This window comes from Aquarana catesbeiana, linkage group LG03 (genome assembly GCF_042186555.1).
Source record: "Aquarana catesbeiana isolate 2022-GZ linkage group LG03, ASM4218655v1, whole genome shotgun sequence".
Taxonomy (NCBI): Eukaryota; Metazoa; Chordata; class Amphibia; order Anura; family Ranidae; genus Aquarana; species Aquarana catesbeiana.
This window is the reverse complement of record NC_133326.1, coordinates 555384880-555406318: the sequence shown is the minus strand read 5'-3', so window position 1 is coordinate 555406318 and position 21439 is coordinate 555384880. Positions and strand designations below refer to the sequence as shown.

Below are 21439 nucleotides of genomic sequence, written 5' to 3'. Positions count from 1 at the left end.
CCAGAATGTTTGTAAACACTCAAGGTGCAGTAGCTAGACCGAAAAGCAGAGCTACAAACTGAAAATGAAGATTTTCTACCTTAAAAGTAGATATTTCTAGTGAGCAGGGAAATGGGCCCATGGAGATATGCATCCTTGATGTCGATTGATGTCAAAAAGTTCTCCTTGTAGGATGGAGACAACTGATTGGATTGACTCCATGCGAAAAAGAGCGGATATTCAGGAACCAGTTTAGATTCTTGAGATCCAGAATGGGTTTGACATCTCCTTTCGGTATTGCCGTGAAAAAAAGGTTTGAATAAAACCCCAACCCCTGTTCTTTCCTGGGGACCACCATGACCACTTTTTGCGAAAAGATGGTCCAATGCTAGAAAGATTTTTCTCTGGATTCTTAGGAACATTTGTGAGAAAACGAGGAGAACTCTTGGAACTCCATTTTGTATCCTAGTGTTATTGAAGAAGCCACCCATCTGTCTCACTTTCTGCCAGACCCTTGAGAACTGCAGAAGTCTCCCCCCCCCACTCGAGCGAGCGGGGGCACCCCCTCATAAGGAGGCTTTAGTATTTTGTATTGGTTTCCTCCCCCAAGAATTTTGTCCCTGGGGTTGACCCTTAGTATTACCTCTTGAACTTGACGGCAGAAGCTGTCGTGACTGCCTGGAGGCTGATGTACCTGGCACTAGAGAAGGAGCTTGTTTAAATGAAATACATTTACTCTTTTCTTAAATGGCAAAGGGGTACTTTCCACTAGAAATTCTTTGGCTGCATTATCCCAAACAGCCGTTTCATCGCAGAAGAAAAACTTAGCCAGGAGTTTTTTGCATGACGCTTCGGCTGACCAATTTTTCAACCATAGCATTCTATACATTTGTACCAGCCCAGTGAAAGGCGCCAGGCCTGAAAGATAGAATCTCTCATAGCGTCTATTACAAACAAAGCTAGCCAGATCCTGGGCCTGCTGAACAGGGATAACCTTGAGCACCTGTTTAAACTGGTCTCTCAAGGATTGACATATACCAGTTACTGTCAGCACAGGCTGAGACACTCAACCTACCAGAGAAAATATGTTTTTTTAACAGGAATTCCAACTTTTTATTCGTTGGATCCCTAAGCATTTGAGCATTGTCTGCCGGACAAGTCAAACTTTTATTCTGAAGATATAGCAGCGTCAATTGCTGTATCTCCCACCTTTGGTAAATTTTTTCTTCCATAGGATAAAGTGTGAAAAACTTTAGAAGGGAAAAAATGCTTATCTGGGTGATCCCACTCAGAATACACAAGTCTTTCCAGCAATGAATGGAAAGGAAAGGCATGCACAGTTTGAGGAGGACTTAGCGAACCCAAACAAGAAGTGGACACTCAGTTAAGGGTAGCATAAATGTGGAGCAGACCAATTCGGTAAGAAATTGCACCCACAATCTCAGATTGTGAAGCTGATCCTTCTGCATTTGACCCCTCAGAAGAGGAGTCAGCCTCTTCACGGTCCAGAGAAACTTATTTGGGGTGTTTCTACCTCTCCTTCTGACCATAGCCCGATGCATAAATGCAGAGGTACTACCAGAAGAAATCGCATCCACTGCTTGAGCAATAGTCCAGCAACTGCCGCTGCTATTAACATTCAGCCTGATGCTTTTAGTAAATGTGCCAAGGGAATGCCGGTGTCACCAACCTCTTACATGCCCCTTTTTGCTGTGTCCCTCCAACAGCTGCAGCCAGCAAAAATGGAGCTTTTAAACATACTCCTGCGCTGGACGTTTGCTGCACGCCAACACCACAGTAAGCCCCGCCCCTTCTGTCACATCACACCCCCTTTTTTCAAAGAGGATTTTCCCATGTGAGCATGGGCCTCCAATCCGACGGGAGCGGCGTGTGTGAAAAAAAATGGAGCGGCATCGCCAATCATTTTTGCTTCCCCCTATCCAGGGAGAGGGGAGAGCTTTGTCCAGGTGGAAGAAAGTCCCCCCCCCCCATATCTTACCAGAGGTCTGAGCTGCTAGCCGGTGGGAAGCCTGCTGCTTCTGCTGACACAGCGTGATCTTTGAGGAAAGCATGATAAGGTACGTGCTCTATACAGCCCCCAGTGGTGACTTTTAGGCATGACAACATTTACTTTTTTTTTAAAGGAGACATTTCATAAGAAAATTATAAAAATTCCTTAGAAACCTCCACTTACCTTTCCCGCCAAGGATTTCTGTGGTAAAACCAACAGACCCGGTGGGTTCCGTTACCAAACCTTCAGGAACCAGGGTCCCCTTGGGGGACCCACACACCTGGACCTGTAAAGCACCCCGCCAGTAAAAGCTTTATGGCTGAAAACACCAAAGCACTGGATCCCAGGGTCCAGCTCTCTAAAAAGAGAAGCGTTATGGGCTAAACCACGAGGCCCGGGTACCATTCAATTTGGCCTGAAAAGACACTTTGAATGGATCAGGCTGCATAGCTAGCCCCAGCAAGGATTGCTCCAGTGGAGCTCAGCACAGCTTCACTCGTGAACACCACCTTAGACACTGGGGAAAAAAAATTGAGGTACTCCCGGTATGGGAGGGGTTATATAGGGAGGCAACTTCCTATTTAGGGTGTGCCAGTGTCCATCACCTGAAGGTGGCCTATAACCCACATATTAATTACTATGGCTCTGTGTCCCGTGATGTACGATTAAGAAAATCACACACATCCATCAGCAAGGCTCATTGCAGTACAATTCAGAATGAAGCACACAATAAGGCATGTATTATTGCAGCAGAATAGTGTGAATGTCCCCTTAGAAGTTTCCTCTCGACATGGATTTGTTTTACGGTTTCCTATTGTAAAGTTTAGGTGTTAGATACACTTTAATGATCAAACTATACCCCCAGGCTACTTGGAACATGACATCAGGACAGTCCACATTTCTCTGCCAATTCACCAGGACTTGGCTGTAAAATAATTTGTCCTTTTCTTTTAAAGTGGTTGTAAACCTCTGCCATGAAATATGAACAAAAAATATCCCTCTATAGTGTGTACTAAGAGCACTACGTGTCATTTCTGTCTCGTGCTTCATTCCTCAGCTAGGAGTCCCTTTTGACAAAATTTTCCTGACACCGAGAGCAAAGAGGCAAAGAAAAATTGTAGCACTTCTCACAATTATTGAAAACTCAAAACACCTGAAGTGTTGTGAAAATGTTCAAAAAAAATATTAAAAAACATAAAAGCAAGTTCAACGTAAGTCTTGTAAAAAGTGTGTAAAGTATTATATTCCAAGTGATCTCCCTCTAGTAATCCAGTCACCCAGTGCAACCTCTACCAATGCCACAAAAACGTATGTAGTTGCGGTCTAAGAATTAGAACAGCAAAAATTGCATGCAACAGGATCCAGGACTTCAGAGGTATATAGTAATCATTAGCTCACATTATCTGCCTCTATCCAATTTTTTTTTTTTTTTTTTTTAATACTGGTTCACGAATACTGCAACATTACATTTTTTTCTTGTTATTGGTGACTTATTGCTTCGGATTAGGATGCGTCAAGTTGTTTTTACTATAAAAGATGGTCCCTTAGTTTGGATAGCGGTAGATAATGTGAGCTAAGGATGAGAGACAGCAACTACATTTGGTGAGTGCGTTTTTCTGGCAATGGTAGAGGGCACACTGGGTGACTGGACTACTAGAAAACATGGAATATAATACTTTACACATTTTTACAAGACTTACATTAGGCTTTTTTTTTTTTTTTTTTTTAAATATAGACTCACTATTACAACACTTCAGGACTTTTGAGTTCAATAATTGTGATAAGTGCTGCAATTTTTGTCACTGCTCCTTTAGTGTTTTGTATATTTGCCTCTTTTCTCCGACAGCTCAGACAGCTTTACAAATTCTGGATTTTGAACAGCTGTAGTGAAAATTGCAGATAATCAGGCAAAATGTATGTAGGAGACAGAGCTTGAAGCTTGTGGGCCCTGATGCAAAAAAGTTGACCTGAGCCCCCCCCCCCCCCCCCATAATATGCTCAATATAGGTGTAACATGAATCATTGTCAAAAAGGAAGACTCCGCTTTTTTTTCTACTACTTGTCCTCTAATTTCAACTGTTTCCTTATTCAGGCACTGTAAAGAAAAACAAAGGACAAGACAATGTCATATTATAGGAGGACGCAAAATTGAAACAAATCTACAAAGGCCATGGACAGCGCTATAAAAAGGACAAAACTATTTGCAACTAGTAAAGCATTTAAGAAAAAAAAAAAAAAAAAAAAAAAAAAAACTAAATACTGTAAGCATCAGATTGTGTAGGGAAGGGGAAAAAAAAAAAAAACAAAAAACGACCAACTGATAACGGTTTCCTAACATGCATAAGGAACTAAGCATAGCAATTGAACTTGAATTATAACAAAGCATACACATTACATCTTCCCTCTCAAGTATGAAGCATTTAATATGAGACAAAGTCCTTCCATATCTTTGGTTTAATAGGTCGACCATAGCGAGAGAAAGTAATTGCTGGCTCATCATCCGTAGGATTGGTGTCCAATTGAGAGTCACTTCCAGCATTATCACATGCTGATAAGTTTATGCTGTCCTCTGTATCCTCAGTAGACTCAACATCCGTGTTTAGGACTTTTGTGCCATCATGTGCTTGTTCTTTATCTCCATTGTCATCCAGTTCCTCTAATGATGTATCCGCAGCAGCGTCTGGATGAAGATGACGCCCGTTTCGTCCACACTTGGTCTCGATTATATATGATTTTGGTGGATTGGCTTCTCTGACAATTCGAGCAGATTCCCATGTATTCCCAGTGACTGTGCCGCACAGCTTGCCCAGCAGAGAGTGGATGAAGGGATTTTGTAGATCAAAATAGTTTTTGCCTTTTCAGGTTTATGATCCTCTGAGCTGTTACTCGATCCTGTGGGATAGACTGAGGCCGCAATAGGCACTGTGGTCCTCAGTGTTCTACCCATTAGCAGCTGTGCAGGTGAGCATAAACCTTCAATAGGTGTTACACAATAGTTTAACAGTCCTAGGTACACATCCTGCCCCGATGATTGAGCTTTCAGTCTAATGGATTTGGCTATGCCAACATACTTCTCTGCTAGACCATTGGCTTGTGGGTGATAGGGGCTTGTGGGTTTGTGCCCGATTCCCCATTCACACAGGAAGCACTGGAACTCAAAAGATGAAAATTGTGGCTCATTATCAGACACAAGTTCTTCACACACTCCATGTCTTGAAAGCCCATATGACTGTTGATGCTTTTAAACTTCTCAGCTGCACTAGCTCAAAGTATTTGCTGTAGTAATTACTATCAGGTAATGGTTGTCCTCAAAATAAAAAATATCTGTAGCCAGTCTCTGCCATGCCTGTGAAGGAGCATTCCACGGTGTAAGAGGTTCCCCTTTGCATTGTGTTTTTGAAATGTCTGGCAGGTGTCACACTTCTTCACAAGTGTCTCAATATCAAAGTCCAAATTAGGCCAGTAGACCAACTCTCGCGCTGTGCTTACACAGAGTGATGCCCAAATGCCCCTGGTGGATTTGTTTCAGTACTTCTGCCTGCTGTGACTTAGGAATGAGAATACAGTCACCCATAAATATGATATCCGAATTAATGTATAGCTCATCTTTCATAGGCCAGAATCCCTGTAGTTCAGGACACAGCTTTGTTTTTCTGGCCAGCCATTGCATATGACACCAGTTGTTTTTCTAGGACTTTATCCTGTTTGGTGTCTTGTCTTATCTTCTCCAGCTGTACATCCGATATAGGAATGTTCGCTAGTACTGTATGTACCTGTTCTTTCAACTCAGGTTCATCCCGTGCTTCATGTCCTTCTAGAGAGACACCCTAGACAGGGTATCTACCATTAGCATTTCCTTTCCAGGCTTATACTTTACTGTGAGATCATACGGCTGTAATTTCATAACCATCCGCTGCAGAAGCTAGTGATTTCTGTAGGATGTACTCCAATGGCTTGTGGTCTGTTTCCACAACTACCTGGCGACCATATATGTACTGGTGAAAATTTCTCACATCCATTCAAAATAGCCAGCATCTCTTTCTCAATTTGGGCATAATTGGCTTGCGTTGTGGTCAGTGCTCATGAAGCATATGCCACAGGATGTCCTTGAGTCAGTACAGCACCTAACTCAAAACTGGGATGCATCCACTTGAAGTACAGTGTCACAATTTACATCAAAATATTTCAGTATTGGCCCTGGATGTTTAGTGATCAGTTTTTCCACTTTGTCGAAAGTCTTTTCCATGTTTGCATCCCAACACCAAACAGCATCCTTCTGTAGCAGTGTACGTAGCGGTGCCATCTGTTGAGCAAGGCCCTGAGAGAATTTGGATAGATAGTTGAAAATCCCTAGTGATGTCTCCAGCTCCTTTCTGGAGGTTGGGGCCTTCATGTTAAGAACTGCTGTAATCTTCTTTGGATCAGGCTTCAAGCCTTTTTTGGTTAGTGTCCAAAATATGTAACTTCTCCTACCCCAATTTGCATTTGCATTTCGTTTGGATTGAGTGTAAGATTCTTCTCACGACACCGATTGAGCAAAGCAGTAAGGTTTTTGTCATGTTCTATTTGATCCTTTCCATAGACCAGCAAATCAAACTATTACTTCAACACCCTGTAGACCAGCGATCAATTTGTGTGATTTCTTTTGAAATATTTCCTGTGCAGATGCTATGCCGAAAGGTACCCTTGTGAAGCGCCATCGACCCAAAGGGGAGATAAAAGTGGTCAAGTAACTGCTGGCTTCATCAAGACGCAATTGTCAATAACCCGAATGGGCATCTAGTACACTAAATACTGTTGCTCCTACTAGCTTGTGCACTATATCCTCTATGGTGGGGAGTTTGTAGTGTTCTCTCATTATTACTTTATACAAATCACGTGGGTCAATGCATATACGAATTGCACCTGTGTTCTTCACCACAACCATAGAACTGACCCATTCCGATGGTTCTGTGACCTTTACTATTCCCAGCTTCTCCATCCTAGTGAGTTCTTGTCTGACTTTATCCACAAGAGTTAAAATGTATTCTCCTTGGGGCATGAATGACAGGCTGTGCACCCTCTTTTATACGTATACGGCTTACACCCGGGAGGCACCTTAGGCCCTTGAATAGATCACAGTACTCATGTTTAATGTCAGCCTCTGTCAGACCTCTGTGCCCACCATCCACAGTCATTATGATCTTCACAAGTCCAATCTCTTTACTTGTTCCGAGACCCAGCACGGCTGCGAATACATTAGTGGAACCGGATGACAATGGAGATAAAGAACAAGCCCATGATGGCACAGAAGTCCTAAACACGGATATTGAGTCTACTGAGGATACCGAGGACAGCATAAAATGTATCAGCATGTGATAATGCTGGGAGTGGCTCAACTGGACACTGATCCTACGGATGATGAGCCAGCGATTACTTTCTCTTGCTATGTTCGACCTATTAAACCAAAGATATGGAGGGACTTTGCCTCATATTAAATGCTTCATACTCGAGAGGGAAGATGTAATGATGTGTATGCTTTATGTTATAAAACAAGTTCAATCGTTATGCCTAGTTCCTTATGCATGTTAGGACAGTTAACAGTTTTGGTCATGTGATCTGGGGGCGGGGAGCTGTGGTTAGTTTTGTTAAGATGGATGCTGCCGAATAAACACCAGGCTCATGTTCAAGCTCGTGCTGTCTGCCTATTTTGTGTTAAATCTTCACACCCACCATCTCTTGGTCACAAACAGCCTAGGCAGCTCTCTGCCTCCCAAGATGCATCTTGAAGACATTGATTTCCTATGAAGTTGAAGAGGTGATCAATGTGTCAGGGACATTTTCTGAATGCAGCGAGCCTGTGTGCAAGAACACAAGTAAAGGCCCCAGTGTGCACCTGCAACATGTAAGACACAATGCAGCCACGTACACATGTACAGCTTTTAAAACAGAGGTCCGCCCAATGCTGAAAAAAATTAAAAACCAGCAGCTACACATACTGCAGCAGTTGGCTTTTAATAGGACACTTACCTGTTCTGGAGTCCAGCGATGTCAGCACCACAGCTGAGGTTCCCATCAGTTGTCAGGTGCTGCCGCTGCGGGCAAGGGAACCCCGCAGTGTAGCCTTATGGCTTCACCCTGGGAACCCTACTGATCATGCGCGAAGCTTCTCTCCTACTGGCCTGACAGGGGGAAGAGGAGGGAGCCGAGCCATGATGTCAATATCCGTGGCTGTGGCTCCCGGAAGTGGGAACAGGAATACCTGTCAAAGACAGCTATCCCCCCTGAAAGGTGCCAATTGTGGCACCGGAAGGGGGAGGAGGAAGGAAACAAATGAGCGGAAGTTCCACTTTTGGGTGGAACTCCACTTTAAAGAGTCACTAAAGGAAAGTTTTTTTTTAGTTTTGGATAGAGTGGAGAGGGATTAGAACCTCTGTTATGGTGATTCTTCCACTCTATTTGTCCTATTTAGCGTCCATCATTGAAAGTGAAAGAAAAGTCCAAATTGTGGATTGACAACAGAACAGTAATGGAGGGAAAATCTTTAAATCAGGACACTAGTTCTAGTAGCACCCCAGAAGTGCCTCATTGGAGGGATTTCCTTTCACTTCCTGTTTTGTCTATGGGACAGGAAGAAAAGGGTAATATCCCCAATGGGACACAGATGGCAAAAAAAAAAAAAAACCTGACAGGGGTATAGCCCTCCCTTACTCTATCCAAGAATGAAAAAAAGTTTTGCCTTTGGTCACACTTTAAACATCTCACCATAGCAACAACCAACCTCCAGTAATCATGCTAAGCGCTCATTGTGCAGAACGCTGGGTATAGCCAGACCGTGCCAAAAGTAAGGGTCCTAAAGTGTTTGTAAGCCTTCATTAACAGACCGCAGGATTTGGCCCTGCCGCCCACTCCCGTGCCACAGGATTTGATTGACAGCAGAGGGAGCCAGTCTGGGAGGGGGGAGCTGTAGCACAGGTTTTTCACCTTAACGCAGCGGTCATCAACCCTGTCCTCAGGGCCCACTAACAGGCCAGGTTTTATGTATTACCTTGGGGAGATGCAGACTAGAATACTGCAATCACTGAGCAGCAAATTATATCACCTGTGATGTATTTCAGTTATCTTGCAAACCTGGCCTGTTAGTGGGCCCCAAGGACAGGGTTGATGACCACTGCCTTGACACATAGAATGCATGTTATGCTTTGCGTCTATTAAAGTTCTTGCGGTAAAACCAAGGAAGCTTAAACTTCTGTAGTGTATCAATGCTTTACTAAACAGGAAAAAACTGCACATACAAACTGTAGGATGCACAATACAACTCATAGCTTACAAAAATATGCCTACAAATATAAGCATGTATGCATTAAGTAAACTAAACAGTTACTCAACTTAGGGTTTATGATGCAATGTCCTTCATGGTTCCTTGCTCAGTCCAACTTAAAATGTCTCCAAAGTTATCCAGCTTCCGGCAGCCATGTGTTACTCCATCATCCTTCCAACTACATCTCCCTTCCTCTCTCCACATGTTTCAAAAGACCAAGCCCCTCCCACCAACTTCTTGCATACCAACTTCCTCTGCTCAGCAACCTATCAAACTGGTTTAATTTACATATCAATGGAGAGGGGTGGGGGAGCCTGGCTTCTCTACAAACATATGTTCTTAAAAATCTAACTATTAATACATTATGTTGCTATGGCCATTTGTATTGTCTTAATAGCAATAAGGTGAAACACCTTAAGCTTTATAACCACTTTAAGAGGCATGGTTACATAAAACCTGAGTTTAATAGGATATTAACATAACAGCACAATGATTAAGAAATGAACACTTGCATTAAGAATGCTTTTCAGGCAGCATTAGTGATTTTTTTTCTAAACAAAAAACTTTACAAACATGATACTTGCATAGTTGCCAACATTGTAAAAAAAAATTTAGGGACACTTTGGCTGTAGGCAGAGTCTTGTTATAATCAGGGGGCGGGGCATGCATTTGTGGGCGTGGCACAGGGGAAGTAAAAATGCAGTGCAAAATGGGCGTGGTTTATGTGAAATAGTGGGCGTGTCTTAAATGGACGTGGCTCAAAGGGGGTGTGGTTAGAGTCTGAGATGAATGAGGGATGAAGAGGGAAAGGGGGGGGGGGGGGGAGAGGGATGGAGGGACAGCAGCCCCAGATCCTACACAATAGAAATGTGTATTCTAGAAAGTTTAACAATCAGCAGATAAAGATACTCCAAACACCTGGTGTTAGCACTTCAATCATCCCATGGCTGTTATGGTGTCAGGATGATTGAAGTGCATTATTTCTATTATTACATTGAAATATAAAATGAAATCATTCAACTCACCATAATGCTGAATCAGTGGGATCCCTGAGCGTGTCGCCTGCCACCAGCCGTCCGTCCTTGCATCAGGAGTCCCCAGCGGAGCCCCCCCCCTCACATCAGGAGTCCCCAGCGGAGCCCCCCCCCTCACATCAGGAGTCCCCAGCGGAGCCCCCCCTCACATCAGGAGTCCCCAGCGGAGCCCCCCCCCTCACATCAGGAGTCCCCAGCGGAGCCCCCCCCCTCACATCAGGAGTCCCCAGCGGAGCCCCCCCCCTCACATCAGGAGTCCCCAGCGGAGCCCCCCCCTCACATCAGGAGTCCCCAGCGGAGCCCCCCCCCTCACATCAGGAGTCCCCAGCGGAGCCCCCCCCCTCACATCAGGAGTCCCCAGCGGAGCCCTCCCCTTACAGATGTCCTCAGCGGTGCCCCCCCCTAACATCAGGTGTCCCCAGTGGTGCCCCCCTTAACTTTCTACAGCAGACCGGCAGTGGGGCGGGTAGGCAGGTTGAGGCGCAGGGAGGGCGGCGACGCAGAAGCTTCGTCTAGCAGCCCAGCCATTCCTGGTCTCCTTAAAAATGGCGGCGGGCGGAGACAATGTCTCCGCCCGCCGCGGACCTCTAGCGGCGGCGGAAATTTGTTAAAAAAACTGATTTCTCGGGACATTTCCCAGGAAACAAACTCGGGAAAAGAGTTCAAATCCTGGGAAAGTCCTGGGAAATCCGGGACAGTTCGTAATTATGTACTTGCCTGCTCTGTTGCAGTGGATTTCCACAGAGCAGCCCAGATCCTCCTATTCTCGGGTTCCTCTTATGTGCTCCTGGCCACTCCCTCCCATTAAGTGCCCCCACAGCAAGCAGCTTGCTATGGGGTCACCTGAGCCGAGCTGCAGCTTTGTGTACCCATTCAGACACGGAGCTGCGTTTCTGCCACGCCCTCCCCCGCTCTGATTGACTGGCTTCGATTGACAGCAGCGGGAGCCAATGGTGTTGCTGCTGTCTCAGCCAATCAGGAGGAAGAGTCCCAGACAGCCGAGACGCTCTGTTTTGCTTGCGTCTAGCAAGGTTACTTTGTGGTATAAGCAAGGAAGCTGAGATTTCTGCAGTGTGAAGAGCGTGCTTTTACTATACAAAGATGCTGTACATACAAAACTATTACAATATTAGGAATACAATACAAGACTGACAGATCTCTATAACAAGCAAAATTCCTATCAAATGAACAGCCTATAGTCTATATCAGTACAAACACTTAAAAAAGTTACTTATCTTCTGTTACTGTATGTTCGTGATCTCCATTGGCAACGATGCTTCTTGGACACCAGGCAGTGTTCTTGTATCATGAGTGGCGGCTTCTGATCTTCAAAGCATGATGTGTGTCTCCCTACTCACCCCCTTTTATGTGTCAGGCTGTTTGCCATAGCTACCAAACAGAAAACATGCCTGTTTACTGTAGCTGTAGAAACAATGACTGTTGAAAACTGCATCTACGTACCCATTGTCTAATCAGGCCAACACCTGATAGTAATCTAACAGTCATTCTTTCAGTTTGAAAACCTCAAACAACTAAATGTCTTTCTTCTGTACTGTAGCAATAGAGACAATAGCCTGTTAATTGAACTGTCAATTAAATACAACAATGATATTTACCCCCATTGTATAAAACAGCATTTGTTTGAGAAATCTACTCAAGCCAAAAAACTGACAGTAATCTGACCAACTCACTATTGTAATATTGTCCCATTTATCTTATGTCGAATATAAAAAAAAATTATATTTTTAAACGCAACACATTCCACCCTAGATTTTTTTTTTTCTTTCAGACTCCATATGGAAAATGACTTACTATGAAACCTCATTTTAAACATTAATTTTCCTTGAATGAAACACCTCCCATATTTCTGTCATTGAGGTGTTTCAGTCTTTAAAAGTTCATTAGAAAGTCCATTCTAAAGTTCTTTAGAAACAAGTCCAGGCTTGTAATACAAAGGCCTTGCTCTCCACAGCTCTTGCGATCTTCCGTCATTCTTTCCATCATGTAACCACTTTTCTCTGGTCTTCCTATGGATCAATTCAGAGACAGCCTGTGGAGTGGAAAAAACAAAGCGGATTATCTGTTCCAATACATAAACAGTAGATCCAAGCCCTTCAGCTACAATCTCTCCTCTAAATGGCTTCTTGCCTGGATATCTGACTAACACTTTGCCCCCTGCCTGTTCCCATTTCTGACCCTCCCAAAGAACATCAATAGGGAGGAGAGGAAATATACTGATATTTCCCAGAAGATCACTGCTGTTTATTTTGGAAGGTTTGCTGTTATGTAGCCTCATTTTCCACTCTTGCTGAGAAGTATCCACTAACCAGAGTCCCAGCCACTGTCTAGAAGCTCATCTGTCAATGCAAATGTAACTTCAGACCTTCCTGCCAGATTACCTCTCATTCCTAGATAGGCTTCAGCTTCAGATACATCACTCTTGGTTTCTATGTAATGGGAAGCAGTAACATGGTATCTGTTAAGCCCTGTTCTTTCAGGAACCTTACATAAATACTGAACTCTGCACTCCAGCCCCTATCATCCTCTCATATGGTGTGCTTTTGGCCTAAAATTTAACATGACTGCCTGTGTGAGGACCCGATCCCACCCACTTAGTGTATGTGTGGGTGTAAGTTTGCGTATCTGGTCCTTCAATAGCCCGTTGTATCTTTCAATCAAACCAGCTGCCTGTGGATGGTATGGGATATGGCACAACCAGTACACTCCAGAATCTTTGGCCCACTGCTGTACTGTTGATCCGGTGAAGTGTGAGCCGTTATCACTTTGGACTTGTTTGGGACAACCATAAGCAACAACAAGTTTCTGGAGCAGTTGAAGCGTTGCGGCTTGATCTGCACGTTTGCAAGGATTAACAAGCATAAGTCCTGAATAGGTGTCCACTGCAGTGCAACAATATCTCAGTCCATTGTTTCCCTGGGGCCAGGGACTGATCAAGTCGATCTGCAAGATCTCAGCAGGCCTCTCACCCCTCTTAATCGACCCGGTGGAGTACTTTTGCAATGGCCACTGTCGCACTTCACACACTGTACAGTTCCCTATTACAGTCTTAATCATGTCCATGGATATAAGCAATCCTCTCTGCTGTGCCCATTCATATGTTGCTTTCTGCCCCAAATGTCCAGATTGCTTGTGGGCCCAGTTGGCCAAGTTCATCAAGACGGGATCAATTGGCACAACTGCCTTCACTTTGGCGATTTCATCTGCAACTCTGTTATAGTTCTCAAAGTCTGGGACTAGGGGCATATGTGCATAAACATGCCCCACTTTTATGGTGCAGGAGTGAGCTTCCTTCCAGGTGTAGTCCCAGACTTCCTTGCCTCCCCACACCACCTTTCCAAGAATCATCCATTCATCGGACTTCCACGTTGGCATCCAAAATGTCAGTCCTTTAAAAACCGCCCAGCTGTCAGTGCAGATAGTGACATGGGAAGGAGGATCCTCCTGAAGAGTAATCACCACAGCTTTCAACTCTGCATACTGACTGGACCCTCCAATTCCGGTCTCCTGCAGGACTGTGTCTGTACTTAGGTTGTAGACTGCTGCTGTCCATTTACGTCCAGACGAGGTAACTATGGCTGAACCATCAGTGAACCACGCTGACTCCTTCATGTCTTCTGACAGACACTCAAAGGGTGGAGCCTCTTGAATGGGGGAGGACTGCAGCACAGGAATTTCTTCTTCTGGCCGGGTGCTGGTAAAAGTGACAAGCCAACTGTTTTGAAATGTCTCTAACATCCCCAGCTGCAATACCCCCTCTTTCTTGAAGGTACCACTTCCATTTCATCAGTGTCTGGTTCTGGGCTACAGATGCCCTAGTGGTCAGTCCATTGTCTCTTACCCATCCTGCTATTGGCAATGCAGTATGGATGGTGACTGTCCTTTCCTGTAATGGGCTCTATATGTTGAAGTGCTGTGTAGGCCCCAAACAGGTACTTCTTTAGGAGCGTGCATCTCTTCTGTGCACCTGCCTGTTTGGACCAAAATCCAATGGGTATTGCCCTCAGTCCTCTCTTTTCATTTGGCTGCCACAGACTCCAAGATATGGTACCATTCTGCTCCACTACATCCAGCTTAAATGGTACTCCTTGTCTCACAGGTCCTAATCCCTGATGCTGCAAAATAGCTTCTTTAGCAGCCAGGAATGCAGTCCGCTGCTCTGAAACCCATGAGAACTCAGTCTTTTTTCTGGTGACATTATATATAGGCCTCAGAATCAGTCCAAGATGTGGGATGAACGATCTCCAGAGCCCCACAACTCCAATGAACTTCTGTGCCTCCTTTTTGGTAGTAGGGGGCGACAGCGCCTGGATAGTTTGCACAACCGTCTCTGGAATTTTCCTTTGCGGCCCAGTCCACATCATTCCCAGGAATTTCACTTCTGTGGCAGGTCCTTGGACTTTGTCTCTGTTGATAGAGCACTTGGAGAGCAGAGGGTGGGCTATCAGCAGGTGCAGTGCTTGTTACATCTTTTGTCCCAGAGATCATGTCGTCATCAACGTAGTGGAACACAGCGACTTTCAAACTCAGGGTACTTAAATCTCAGGCAATCAGTCCATGACAATTCGTTGGAGAATGAAGATAGCCTTGTGTAAGGACAGTGAAAGTGTACTGGCGGCCGTCCCACACCATAGCAAACTCGTCTTGACACTCTGGATCTATTAAAATCGAAAAGAAAGCATTAGCCAGGTCCATCACAGCATGATATTCTCCTGCATTTTTAGCACTGTTCTCAACAATTGAGATCATATCTGGTACAGCTGACTTCAATGGAGGTGCCACTTTGTTTAGACCTCTGTAATCCACAGTCATTCTATATGTCCCATCAGGTTTTTTTACTGGGAACACCGGAGACGAGAAAGGACTTACAGCAGGTCTAAGGATCCCTACTCTCAACAGTTCTTGAATAGTCTCCCCAATTTCTTTGTGGCCTCCAGAAAGTCTGTACTGCTTGAGACAGACTGGCTTCTCTGGCGGAGGCATGTAGACAGGGGTCCATTTTGCATGACCTCTGACCACAGCTTTCACCGCCCTAACCAGATACGCTTTATCAGGATACCCGAATGCGAATGTACCTCTTTCAGTCTGAATTGACTGACCTTGAAGTACATCCATCCCAAGAATATTTTCGGGTAACCGATACCAAAACATTTGTCATAAATCCTGATCCCTTGCCAATAGCCAATTTCACCCGCATCCTAACTGCTGGTGTGGTTTGCCCTCCCAAACCTTCTACATATTCTCCTTTGTGATGGGAAGGATTTCCTTGCAAAAGTGTAATTTCGGCTCCGCTATCAACTAAAGTCCTTACATGTGTAGGATAAGATGACTTCCCCCACCATACAGTGACAGGTGCATATGGGCATCGGTCTCCTGCTGTCACTGCCCTCACGGCTATTACAGGAGACTCACCTTCCCTTCATAAAGAATAAGGAACCCCCCAATCCCCTTTTCTGATTCTCTAACTCCTCCCCAGGATAAAGGGATTTGGGTTCATGTTCAGTTTTGGGAATTGGTTTGGGGGTCTGTTCTGTTTTCTCTAAGTCCAGGCTGGTGTTATCTTCACTAGGAGTAGTGTTTCTAACCCTGACAGTTTTCCCTACTAAATGTTTCCACCTCTTCAGCATTTCTGCAGTAGACAAGCCATCTCATCTTTAGGTACCCCTGCCTTTAATAGGTCCACCCACATTTGTTTCCTAGAAATAACTAGCCCGGTTTTCTCTTCACCTGTCTTCTCTACCCCATTCCCTTTCTGCTCTGTTCTTTTCTGCTTGTATTCTTCCTGTTTGGCCTTGACCTTATCTACTGCCCTGACAGGTTTTGTTTTAATCTTAATCAGGACAGCTCAGGGAATATAAGAATTATTTTGGACTACAATGTCCAATATAAAAAATTCAAAAAGATCATTCGCAAGTACTGGCCTATTTTGAAGCAGGACAAAATACTAGGCCCTGTTCTCCCTGAACGTCCTCAATTTGTGTATAAAAAGGCACCATCCCTAAGAGACAAGCTAGCCCCAGGGGTGATTGACCCACCTCTCGCGTTTGAAAATAGGATGTCTAACATCCTGACAGGTTTCTACGCATGTGGACGTTGCCCACCATGCAAACAAGCTAGGGGGAACATCAAAAAAACGCAAAGAGTTTATTGCCACGGCAACTAAGAAGGTTTACCAGATTAAAGACTTCATTACATGTTCCACAGCAGGTGTGGTATACATTATGGAATGCTAATGTGGCTTACAATACGTGGGGAGAACGTCCCGACCTTTGCATGTCTGCATTGGAGAACATATTACTAATATTAAAAAAGGATTAGACTCACATAATGTCTCCAAACATTTTAAAATATGTCACAAATGTAGTCCTGCCAAGTTAAAATTTTGGGGAGTTGAGAAGGTCACACCCCATTGGAGAGGTGGCAATTTTATAAGACAATTGAGCCGCCGTGAGTCTTTTTGGGTATATGAGACACATGTGGGAATGCCCACGGGGCTCAATGTCGAGTTCGATTTGAACTGTTTCATTTCGGATCGTTAACCATTTATTGATATTTTAGTTTTTATATACATATTTTTATTTTGTTAGTTATAGGAATGTTTACCATTTATCCCACTAAGGGTTAATGACTATATTGTAAAAGGTGGCTGCAGTGAAGGCTCGTCTATCAACATATTTTATTCCTATTTTTAATGTCTTGATTTCTTTATTTTCTTCCCGGTATGATTCGGCTTTATAAATCAACTAGACAAAGCACTGCCACGCGATCAGTATGTGTGTTGAGAAGGATAGGTTATGTACTGTGATGCCAGTCCCATTAAACATCTGCTCTCTGTGTGTCCATGGCGATGCAGAGGGTTGGTGTTATTACCTTTTCCCCTCTGCTTACACTTCTTATAGATGAGGCTGGCTGGTAGTATCACGTGACATAGCGTCACCTTATCACAGCTTTCTAGCTCCATCTTGGCCGAGGGAAGGAGGCACTCTGACACAGTCCATCACATGACACGACGCCGCGTCATCGTGACGACGGTGACTGCGTCTGCAATTTGCATTGAGGCACACCCCTCACCAGAAGGTCAGCCTATTGCAGCGGCTTAATGCTTTGTCTGCATATGTAGGAGGGAGGTGCTTTATGATCCAGGAAGTCAGGTGATATGACGTCATGATATCATGACGCTGATCACTATGGCAACCGGGATAAACATTTAACCTTTTATACTTCCTGTTCCCAAGCGGTGCGTTCTGATTGGACGGTCACCGCTTGGGAATTAATTTGCAAGAGACGAGTGAACTAGGTGGGCTTTATATAAAACACTGAGTAGATGCAAGGGACCCTAAGACCGCTGAGGAAGTCCTGCTGGACGATACGCGTGCGGATTGGTTTTATCCCGTTTAGACGTCGCTGCAGCCACCTTATCTTTTCACCGTCACCTTAAATTGTATGTGCCTTAATACCTAGCACTGGGCATAGTGCTATATATGTGAGTACCTGTCTTAATAAAAGGATTCGTTTTCTAGTTATACAAAGAGCACTATATTTTTTCTTAAAGTATCCATCCATAATGCATGAAATAGATAAAGTCTTATTATTGAAGAGGGTTCCGGCTTACCAGTCAAGATACCACCCCGACCACTATTAAGTGGTGAACGCCTATGAGACCTTTCTGTTAGTTCAGGGGTCCATATTACAAGGTGAGCGGTTTGACTGGCAGGAGAGGGGAGCACGGATTTATGAGCACTTTGGATTTGCATGAAGCACCCTGCATCACCGCTGACACTCTGATCTCTCCTATATGGACATTTGAGATGATTAATAATTTCAGCGCTGCACTATATATGTTTTATTGATTTGTTTTAATCTTCTCTAGCTCCCCCAACTGGCTTAAAAGGGTTGTGGCTTCATGAATCTTGCTGTTTAATCCCAGGCCTCCCAACAAGGACAATGGAGCCCTGAGATTAAACGGCGCAGACTTCATCAGCTTAGAGTGCAGAGCAGACGTAAAGGGTTCCATATCTGGACCCATCCATTCTGGAAACTTATTTAATCCGGTTACACAACCCATCTCACGTAACCTGGAAATACCCTCTCCAATTGTTCTCCTTGAGTAGGTATTTTCCAGGTCAGTAGGACTAGCATATACTCGGATTATTCCATCTCTCACGAGGTCAAACAGTGAAAAATTCACGCTAAACTCTCGGGCTTTTCGCATTGCCTGATGCAATTGTGGATCATGGGTTTTCACTCCCATAGTCACAGCTTCCTTACCTGACAAAACAACACTGTCCGCCCCTTCATCCCATAAGCGTAGGAGCCATGTCAATAGGGGCTCCCCAGACCTTTGTATTGTTTTGCCAGCTCATGGAGTTCAGATTGTGTAAACTCCCGTACTTCTGAAAATTCAACATCTCTGGGGTTGCAATAATGCACCTCCCCATCTGCCATATCCTCTCTATCATGTTGCCGTTTCCTATGCTTAGTAATGAGAGGTCTGGCATACTTTTCTTTCGCACTAGCAGATCATCATGCAAAATATCAAACTATCTCCTCATCCTCACAATCCCAATTTCGGGATGCGACAACGGCACGTACCCTGGCTTTACTAACAGGTTTACGGCCCTTCCTTTTCCTTAAGGCATTGATTGATTTGGTCATGAGGGCTGCACACCGCTCCTGCAAATCATCAGCCCGACTAGCAGTTGAATGCACACACTCTGAAGCAACTTCTAGCTGGTCTTTTAATACCTTAACTTCTGCCTCCGCCTCCTCTGTGATTCAGTGTAAAAAGCATTAAGGAAATACCAGCCCACCGTGGACAATGTCCTCTTCTCTTTTTTACTTAAATCCAACCCCTTAAGGCTAAAATCTACAAAATGATCTGAGACTTTATCACCCCAAGTCAGGTTCAAGGGAGAAGCATACTTCACAAATTCTTTGGCAAGAGGCTCCCACTCATTGTCTCTGGCCCAGATAGGTAAGCTGCACACTTCCTTCTGGCCACCAGAACCCTCTGCAGCCTTGCTTTTCCTAAACAGTTTACGCAGCATTTTACCTAGCACAAGCTACACAACACACTACAGAAAAAAAACAGGTCTGCTTCAATTGAACTATAGCACAGACCGCGGCACGAGCCCCCAAATGTTTTGCTTGCGTCCATCTAGCAAGGCTACTCTGTGGTATAAGCAAGGCAGCTGAGATTTATGCAGTGTGCAAATTGTGCTTTTACTATACAAAAGATGCTGTACATAAACTATTACAATATTAGGAATACAATACAAGACTGACAGATATCTATAACAAGCAAAATGCCTAGCAACTGAACAGCCTATGGTCTAACAGTACAAATACACTTAAAGGTTACTTATCTTCTGTTACTGTATGTTCGTGATCTCCATTGGCAACGATTCTCCTGGAGCATCAGGCAAGTTTCTTCTATCATGAGTAGCGTCAGATGTTACACACACAATCATGCTGTAACATCTGACACCACTCAGGATAGAAGAAACTTGCCTGATGCTCCAGGAAAATCGTTTCCAATGGCGATCACGAACATACAGTAACAGAAGATAAGTAACCTTTAAGTGTATTTGTACTGTTAGACCATAGGCTGTTCAGTTGCTAGGCATTTTGCTTGTTATAGATATCAGTCAGTCTTGTATCGTATTCCTAATATTGTAATAGTTTTTGTATGTACAGCATCTTTGTATAGTAAAAAGCACAATTTACACACTGCAGAAATCTCAGCTTCCTTGCTTATAACCACAGAGTAACCTTGCTAGATTGACGCAAGCAAAACACACTCCTGGACAGAGATGGGGCTCAGGTAAGTATTGGGGGGGGCGCTGCACACAGTTTTTCTTAATGCATACAATGCATTAAGATAAACCTTCAGACTTTACAACCCCTTTAAAATTTAGCAACCTTTACTCTCCCTGTTCATATTAGGAGTCCACTTTTTTACATCAGGGTTCCATTTAGGCATCCTGTCTTAATTAGTCCTCTTAAATTAGAGTTTCCCCCTTAGATCAGTCTTTCATTTCCCTTTAGATCGGTATCCTCCTTTAGACCAAAAGTTGCCACTTCGATCAGAATCTCCCTCTGCACAGAGAGCCTTTATCCTGCTGTGCATGCTGGGAAAGCGTGCCATCTGTTGCTAGGATGCCGATGGTCCTAGCAACCAATGACTGCATAGATGGTGGCGTTGGGGTAGAAGCAGAACGAACAGTGGAACACATTTCCCCCATTGAGGATATGCCACTGCACTGGGTCCCTCTGGTCCTTTTCTTGCTAAATGCATACAAAACCCACCAAAAAAAAAATGGGAAGAATGCTGCCAATAATGAGGATTTAAGCAATAGAAAAACACTTTCATGCACCATGTCAGTTTGGTGTAGAGATGTCTCATCTATCCTGAGCCACTTCAGATATTCCATTTAGTCAATTCCAAATAGGAAAGCTGGAAAACAACCACTTGCAGTGTTCAAAGCTGAAGCTTAATTTGCCAATCTCTTGCAGCCTCAGGTGCAGTGTTTCAGGTAGGAGGGGGCTTTCAGTTGCCAGCTGCACCCTGCTCAGCACATGCAGAAAAAACAGTCTACAAAATACTCTGGCTATCACCTCACCCTATGACCCGTCCTTGGCCAATGCCACAGCCTGCACAAAAACTGAGCTGAGGATTAGCTCATTGTGAGTCTCTTCTGTGACAGTAGCTACGCCCAGGCCCGGATTTACTCCCTTTGCCGCCCCAAGGCCGGGTCCTTCAATGCCGCCCCAACCCCCCCCCCCCCCCCCACACACACACACCACGTCCTTTATCGATGACTTCTACAATAGATCAATTAAAAACATATCTCCACACACGAGAACACTGAAAATAACTGGCTTTAATTGTACAGACTAAAAATACTTCAGGGTAAGCGCGCGAGGGGTAAGGATTTTTCGCAGGCAAATTTTCAAGGCAATGGCTGGTGTTAGTGCTTCAATCATCCCCGGCACCATGGTTGTTATGGTGTCAGGATGATTGAAACACATTATTTCTATCATTACATTGTAATATAAACTGAAATAGTTCAACTCACCATAATGCAGAATCATTGG

At 44.3% G+C, this 21439-nt stretch overlaps 1 protein-coding gene across 2 annotated transcripts in view; it reads left to right on the top strand.

Annotated features, from left to right (window-relative positions):
- LOC141134641 (T-cell immunoglobulin and mucin domain-containing protein 2-like) overlaps positions 1 to 4238 on the top strand; it is a 77083-nt gene extending 72845 nt beyond the window's left edge. For both annotated transcript variants that reach the window (XM_073624091.1, XM_073624090.1), the window contains exon 6: positions 4083 to 4238. In XM_073624091.1, coding sequence (XP_073480192.1) covers positions 4083 to 4126 — 44 coding nt within the window. In that variant the 3' untranslated portion in view covers positions 4127 to 4238. The remainder of the gene's footprint in view (positions 1 to 4082) is intronic.
- Positions 4239 to 21439: the final 17201 nt, after the last annotated feature.